The sequence below is a fragment of the Cariama cristata genome, unplaced genomic scaffold (genome assembly GCF_000690535.1).
Source record: "Cariama cristata isolate BGI_N322 unplaced genomic scaffold, ASM69053v1 scaffold14992, whole genome shotgun sequence".
Classification (NCBI taxonomy): domain Eukaryota; kingdom Metazoa; phylum Chordata; class Aves; order Cariamiformes; family Cariamidae; genus Cariama; species Cariama cristata.
In genome coordinates this window covers 126,244-133,864 of record NW_009603401.1, presented here as the reverse complement: position 1 = coordinate 133,864, position 7,621 = coordinate 126,244, and the positions used below count along the sequence as shown (strand labels likewise).

General features: G+C 43.6%; 1 protein-coding gene across 1 annotated transcript; it reads left to right on the top strand.

The window, feature by feature from the left end:
• Window positions 1-199: 199 nt before the first annotated feature.
• NDUFB9 (NADH dehydrogenase (ubiquinone) 1 beta subcomplex, 9, 22kDa) lies at window positions 200-3,712 on the top strand. Its single transcript, XM_009695189.1, has 3 exons — window positions 200-388; window positions 2,370-2,483; window positions 3,466-3,712. The coding sequence occupies exons 1-3, from the start codon at window positions 263-265 to the stop codon at window positions 3,595-3,597; spliced, it is 372 nt and encodes a 123-aa protein (XP_009693491.1). The 5' UTR covers window positions 200-262; the 3' UTR covers window positions 3,598-3,712.
• Window positions 3,713-7,621: the final 3,909 nt, after the last annotated feature.

The window sequence follows — 7,621 nt, the reverse complement described above, 5'->3', positions numbered from 1 at the left end:
GGGGTGAGGAACAAGCCTCTAGGGTTACTTGCCTGTGCCTGCCACAAAAAAGGGCGATGCGGGAACAGGGGTTCCTCAGAGGCCTCTGGCCTAACGCTGTCTTTGCGCAGGGGTGACTGGTGATGTTGCCAAGCTTTGTTTTTGTACGTGATTAGTGTTTTCTTCAACGTATGTCACTGTGCTTAACCTCTGTAGAGACAAGTACCGCTACTTCGCCTGCCTCCTGAGAGAACGATTTGATAAGAACAAGGATGTGAAGGATATGGTGAAAGCTACAGAGCTGCTGAGGGCAGGTGAGGAGGAGTTCTGGGCAAACCAGCATCCTCAGCCATACATCTTCCCTGACTCCCCTGGGGGCACTTCCTATGAGAGATATGAGTGCTACAAGGTAAGGTGGCCCGTAAGGTTGTGAATTACTGTGCTTAACTCACTCTTCTTTTAGTGAATGTTAAGTGAGTGCTCTAAGTGGACTTTCAAAGGGCTGCAGCTTGACTCAGTGATATAACTTCTCTAATAGTTCACTGCTGCTGAACATCTTGCTGCTTGCATGGGAGAAGCTGTCATGCTTGTCTGATCCTTGAAAATGGAGTTTGTTGATCTGTCTGAGCAGTGCTAGCGTCTTTTTGCTGAGGTAATCATCTGGCCTTTTGCCAAATGGCTGTTCTGCTATGGGTCAGGCAGGCACAGTGAAAGGGTTGGAGCTGAGCTGTGAGAGTAAACAATGTGGAGGAAGCTGTGCTCTCTGTTGTGGTGCCATCTGGTCACAGCCTTGGTTTCTCTCTGGTCTTGCCAGATATTGGCTTGGCTGTTGGGGGACTTCTCTTCACTCAGTCCCGTTGTTCTTCTAGCATTTTGAGTAATGGTATAAATTATAATTTCCCTTCATATACTGTCGTGCCAGATACATATGTATGCATCACTGTGATAGGTGGTATGCCTAAAAATAGAAGCCATAGTTTTAGAATCTAAAGCAGTTCTAGAGGCTTTTTTCCCTCTAGATTGTTCTATTTAGGAGTAAAGAAACAGGTTCCATAGAAAAATGCAGGATTTTTGCTTTTTTTTTTGGCATTGTCTCGTTTAATGCATTACAAGAAGTTAATACTAACCTAGAGAGTGCATGCACCCATTTTCTCTTGAGTTTGAAGAAAGTGGTGATGCAAGACTAGATCTGATCAGATGTTTACACATAAGAAGCCATATGAAAGGAAGAATCTGACATAGATTTATCAGAGGCAGAAAAAAGCGCATGAGTGAAAAGGGAAGAGGAGGGCTTAAGCTTATGCCAAGGTCGTGGGCCGTACCAGTAGTAGAGATAATAGAGAGGATCCTGACAGAAAAAAGGCCTGTTAAGTAATAAATGGTCAAGATTAGTCTTCGTATAGAGATACAAACTGTTCATGTTCTCTTTTCTTTGCCCTGTTTGATATGCTAAAACTGTCCTTTAATAAAATGGCTGTCACAAGGATTTGGCTTCTTGATATATCAATGACTGTCCATTGTGGATGCTGCTGCAAAATGTAATTTTTACATCTTGGGCTGTTTGATGGTTTTAATTGGGGGTGGGGGTGGGGGGGGTGGGGGTGTTGGTGTTTATATTATTATTAGCAGCTCTGTTGTTTCTGTGTAGTCAAAGGTTTACTCCGTGATGAGAATCACAGCAGGAAACTGGAAGTATAAATGTCACTGGGTGAATGATGGTATTGGAGCAACGTCTTAATCTTCTTTTTTTAAGAAGTGAGGGTTTTGGTGGGGTTTTGGTTTTTAATCAATGTTCCTGTCTTTTAGAATTTTAACATTTACTGAAATGCTGCTGCAGAATTTTAAATTTTGCCTTTTTTCTTGACTGGACATTGTAGAAGTCAGACCATTATCAAGATCTTAAAGGCCACTAATTTTTTAGTAGTTGTAGACAAGCAGAAATGAGCTGTAAGGTTCTCTCTGTCAAATAAAATAAATTAGTAGTTGGAGAAAAGGATCTGTCTAACCTGCTGCCTTTGAGAGTAGTAAGGGAAGAAATCAGATCTTCTCTTCTGCCAGATGGAATTATTTTGAGAACTTTAGAGTAAATTGGATGACCTGGGGCTTGTCTTTGGGATGCTCTGATTTAAGCGAGTCACTGTGATGTCTTCCTGTGACTTAGGATGTGTGAACCAAAGATTAAATGTACTGATTTCTGTCATATAATGTCTTGAGACTGACAATAGTCAGGTAGCTCTTAAATGGTGTTTTTATGTAGTACTTTATTTCCTGGGTTATTTATCCATTTTAATACTGGCTTCAGTGATTGTGTTTAGCTCTTTTGTATGTGTGTGCTATATATGATTTCATATACAGAAATAATGTATATAAATTATATTTTTCTTTAATAGCTTCCTGAATGGTGCTTGGATTACTGGCATCCTTCTGAGAAGGCAATGTATCCTGATTACTTTGCCAAACGAGAGCAATGGAAGAAGCTGCAGCGGGAAAGCTGGGATAAAGAGGTCAGTGCTTGCTCAATGCAAAGTAAAGCCTCTTCAGCAGGCGAGGATTTTGTGTGACATTTAGATGTGTCCTTGGAAAAATTATTGAATGCCTACTACGGTCTCATTTAGACTCTTCTTTATTAGAATTCTTGTCAGCGTGAAGCACTGAATTGACCTAAAACGCCTACACAGAGATCTCAGTTACAGCTGCTTAAAGGCTGCGGGGAATTTGGAGCTAAAGCTGAACCTGCAACCATGTTTCAGTTAGTGCAGGTCTGTTGTAGCAGTTTTGCTAAAACAAGTTCCAGGTGGGATGAGAGGGGATTAATGACTAGACAAGTCCTCTTCTGCTGCTGTGAAGCCCTGACGCTTTCTAGTTGTATCTTTGAAAGTGACTTACCTCAGTGTTCATCACTTGGGAATTGAGACTAGTTTCTGGCCATCCTAAATGGAGATTCAGTTGGAAAAAGTTTACGTTCTTTGAATAGTTCTTAATTCAATTGTAGAGAAATAGCTGGATTGTATGTCTTACGGCACTCTTACCAGAATTAACAGTGGCAGCCAGCACTTAGGCTGCTTCAAGAAACACGTATTGAAAACATCCAAAGGGCTGTTGGTGGCTTGCAGAAATAGAGGCTTCCTGCGGACCGGAATGGAAGTTGTTCAGGACTTGTAATTATCTGGGAGCTTTCAAAGCAGCAAGAGAATTCAGTCTGTTTAATGTAACAATGATAGACATGAATTATGTGGAAATAATGACCTTTTAAGTAAAACTTCTCCTGTAAATCACATTTTCCTCCTACAAATTCCTTCTTAATTAGGTAATAATGAGCCTGCAGTGATTACTGGGAAACATGAAACCTGTCTGTCAACTGATGGCATTGCTGCTGGTTCTTCCCTTCTGACATGGGGGCCAGTTTTGCTTACTGCCTGGGCACTGAAAACCACTGATGGAAATGCACGTTTATGTACTAAAGCGATTTTATGTCTTGTCTTCTAGATTAAGCAGTTAGAAGAAGAAACTCCAGCTGATGGTCCAGTAACTGAAGCTTTGCCTCCAGCTCGTAAGGAAGGGCATCTGCCACCACTGTGGTGGCACTATGTTACAAGACCTCGTGAAATTCCCATGTAAAAGCATTATTTCACCTGAGAATTGGAGCGGTCTGTCTTCTGTAGGCAGTCGACACGTCAGTGACTGCATGCTACTCCAAGTAATACAAAATAAAGCCAAATAAAGTAAAAGAGAAGGCATTTTTCTGACATATGCTGTTCTTCTATAGCATGCACACACTTCACTTCCAGTCTGTCCAGTGTAGAATAGATGACTTAACATCTGCACTAGATACCTACAGTGTCAGAGAATGCTGACCAGCCTGCAAAGAAATCTTAACGGGGTACTGACACCAGAGCAAGTTTTATTGCAGCTTTTGCAGTAACAGTTAGGAAAGTCAACTACGAGACTGAAAAACTCAGCCACATAAAACTTGTGTTCCCAGAGAAGGAATGTGAGCTTAAAGAGGTGGGAGAAGTGCATTTACTGGGGGACTGGATCAAATGATAAGCAACTGAAGTGAGAGTAACTGTGGCAAGAGCCTGTCTCCTTCTGCGGAGAAGGTGGTGGGGGGCCGGAGGGAGTGGGTGAAAATGAATAAAGAATTTGTATCATCAGCCTGGTAACTTGGAATTTGGTACTAAATACAGGTAAGGTGTTAAAGCTGGAGTTTCAAGATGCTGATAGCAACACAGGTGGGCTTTGGTTGCTCCTGGAATGAGGGTATTTCTAACCTTGCCTAGGGATAAAGACTTGGCTGCATTTTTCACTTGGGTATCAAACCTTGCAAGACATAAACCTTCCTTACCATGTCGTGCTTGCTTGCTGGCATGGATGACGTTGCTGTAGAGCACTGGAAGAAAGTTCATCCCCGTATAAGCTGAATCCCAGGTAACTACTGAATCCCAGAGCTGTATCAGTTAGAACAAGGGGCCTGCTGGGGAAGAGGGCTCTCGTATGCTCATTTATGGGGCACAAGCGGTTCTAGCAGGCAATGCAGTACGATGATCTAGGTACAGAAAGCTGTTGGTTTCTGCCTGCGTTCCCAAAGCATCGATACAAGGCCCAGGGAGTTCTGCTAACGCTTCTGTTAACTGCCCTGTATGAGAATAGATGGGATATAGCTGCCTAGTAAAAGCTCATAGGAAAACCTTCCTGGCTCTGCTGCTGTTCTCCCATTTTTTGGGCTAGAAGAGAGGAGGTTTGGGTTACCTCATCTGACGTTCATTCTACAGCAGTTACTTGATTGCACGGTATTTAACCCTAAGGCCTAATTTTTCCCTAACTCCCAATTTAAGGCTTGAAGATAAGAAGAGATGGCAAAGACACTAACTTCTGCAGTTTTAAGGACTAAACATATTTGGCTTGGGTATAAGAAAAGGCTTTAATCTGACTTTAGAAATTTTACATGGCCCTCTTCAGTAAGCCTACATGCTTAAGATATGACTGAATTTTGAAACAAAAAAACCACCACCCCAAAACCTCCAGAAAAACAGCTTCAAGTATGCCACTGCTGAAATTTGCATTCTTACCAGGAAGCAGGATCTGTTCTCTGTGCTCCATTAGTCCAAAGGCAGTAGCAGAACAGACGAGCCCTTTCCCAGCGCAGCTGTTCAGCACAGCCCTCGCCTCTAGGCTGTGCACCCACTCAGCGGGGAGCTGTGGCTTCTCACTGGGGTATCCATGCTTTGCTCTGCTGTTTTTCAATACTGATGGTAAGAGTTCCAACCTGCACCCCTTTTCTAACTTGTTACGGGTTTCTAATACAGGATCTGCGCTACCAGCATTGCACATCCCTAAATTAAAAATGCCGAGTTGCTTTAAGAGCTACTTGCACTAGCCTGAATACGAACGGCCAAAAGCAGATGTTGGCAAAGTTCATAGGGAAATACGTCACAGGGCCAAACCCAGGTCACCTGCTGGGCCCCTGAGCCCTCTTTGCTGTCTCCCCCAGCCTGGCACCAGCAGCCCTTGGCTCAGAGCCGGTGCCATAGCGGGGTGTGAGCTGGCGGCATGGTGGGCTGGTGCTGGAGTGCTCCATGCCATCATGGGGCAGAGCCCGTCGGAGCAGCCAGCGGGTAAGCACCAAGCAGGTCTTAACAACTTCTACTCAATTGTGAGCTTACAAAAACCATCCTCTCTTTCTGCACCTTGCATTCCCCCAAAACCCTACTCCTATGCTTTGCTTGCCTGGTAACTATATTCAGAAATTACGTAAACAACAAAATAGTCCTTTTTTTGTGTGTGATTTGCACCCTCCCTCCCAGTCAGCCAACCAATCATTTTTTTCTTTTGCTAGAAAAGAGAGCAAAAATGTTCCTCCTCACTCTTACAAACACCTGAGCAGTTCTGACTGATGATGCCTGACATGATGGATACCCCACATCCCAGCATTAAAAACAACCACACCCCCCCCACACACCCCACAAGAAACCCCTCCCCGGGCTGCAGGTGGGGATCTGCTCCAGCGTGGGCCTCCGTGGGCTGCCGGGGGACAGCCGGCCTCACCGTGGGCTGCACCAGGGGCTGGGGGGAATCTCTGCTCTGGGCCTGCAGCACCTCCTCCCCTCCTGCTGCCCTGACCTGGGGGGCTGCAGAGTGGTTGCTCTCACGTATTCTCACTCCTCTCTCCGGCTGCCAGTGCTATTTCCGCCCCCCGCCTTCTTAAATCTGTTGTCCCAGAGGTGCTACCACCGTTGCTGATGGGCTTGGCCTTGGCCAGCAGCAGGTCTGTCTTGGAGATGGCCAGCATTGGCTCTGCTGGACACAGGGAAAGCTTCTAGCGTCTTCTCACAGAAGCCACCCCTGTAGCTTCCCCGCTACCAAACCCTTGCCACGCAAACCCAATACAATGACAAATGGAAACCTCTGGACAAAAATGAATCTATCACAGTGGCAAGGAAATAAATTAGGCCACTGCGTGGTAGCTGCAAGTGGGAACAACATCCTGCCTCTCTACCTTTGTTCCTTAGGAACCTGAACAAAATAAAGTCTTCAGTCACTCCAGGGCATGTTGGAGATGGCACTGGTGTTGCGCTGGATAAATTCTGTCTGTAACCATGGGCAGCGTTGGCAGCAACAGTCTTCCTCCTCTGGCAAAAGGAACTGCGGTCCAGCACTGAAGCAGACACACAAACATGTCGAGTTACCTGTGCTTCCTGGCCAGATGACAACAGCGAGGGACAGAGAGAAGTCATCAGTTACTATTTCATGGGAATTTCCATCATTAGCACTGCGCCTTTGTTCTGCCACTACTCTTCCAGTGCACATCAGTAAAACACAGCTATATGCGATTTTATTTACCTCTTTTTTAATTCTCTCTTGTTTCTGTTACATGAAGATGGAACCTGTGTGATCTTGAGAAGTCTGATGAAGGACACCATTGATATGCAAAGCTCTGGAAGCAGAAAGTCTTTAAGAACCGAAATACAGAAGTTTTCCAGCAGTTCTTTATTTATAATGTAGGCTTAAGCAATCATTACAATGTAGAAGGGAGACACACTTACAGCAATTATTTATACCAGTTTAGAACAAAAAACTGCACAGGGAGAGGTCAACTCTCAGTACAAACTAGCAACTAAACCACAATAATTTACCATTAGAAACATTTTATTTTTTAGCTGTGACACTGCTTTTACAATATGCAAAAACACAAACAATAGAACTATCCGAAGTGTTTTGTCACATTCTTTCTACATTGAATTTGGCAACATTTTATATTAAATTTTACTGATTATACTAACGTTTAAGAACTAAACAAGTGAAAAGCTGTACTCGGGTACAGTTACATCCATTTATTTCAAAGGTTTAAATAACACTTTTAACTATTGAGATTATCTCCTAGCAATTTTTGTTTATGCAAAAACCATCTCAAAGCCTCATTTGCACAATGCATCAGCTACGGTATCAAGATTGGTGGGCTACACCACAGGCACTACTGTTTATTATATTCTGTAATAAGGAGCTTGTTTTTCAAAGAAAGGAACGTTTAATATTTTCTAAGAACCATGCCTTTTTTTTTTCTTTTTGCTTTTAAGCCATAACAAAAAAAAAAGGTTAGCAACCACAGCAGTGTAAAATGTTATATCGAACACAGTGACTACAC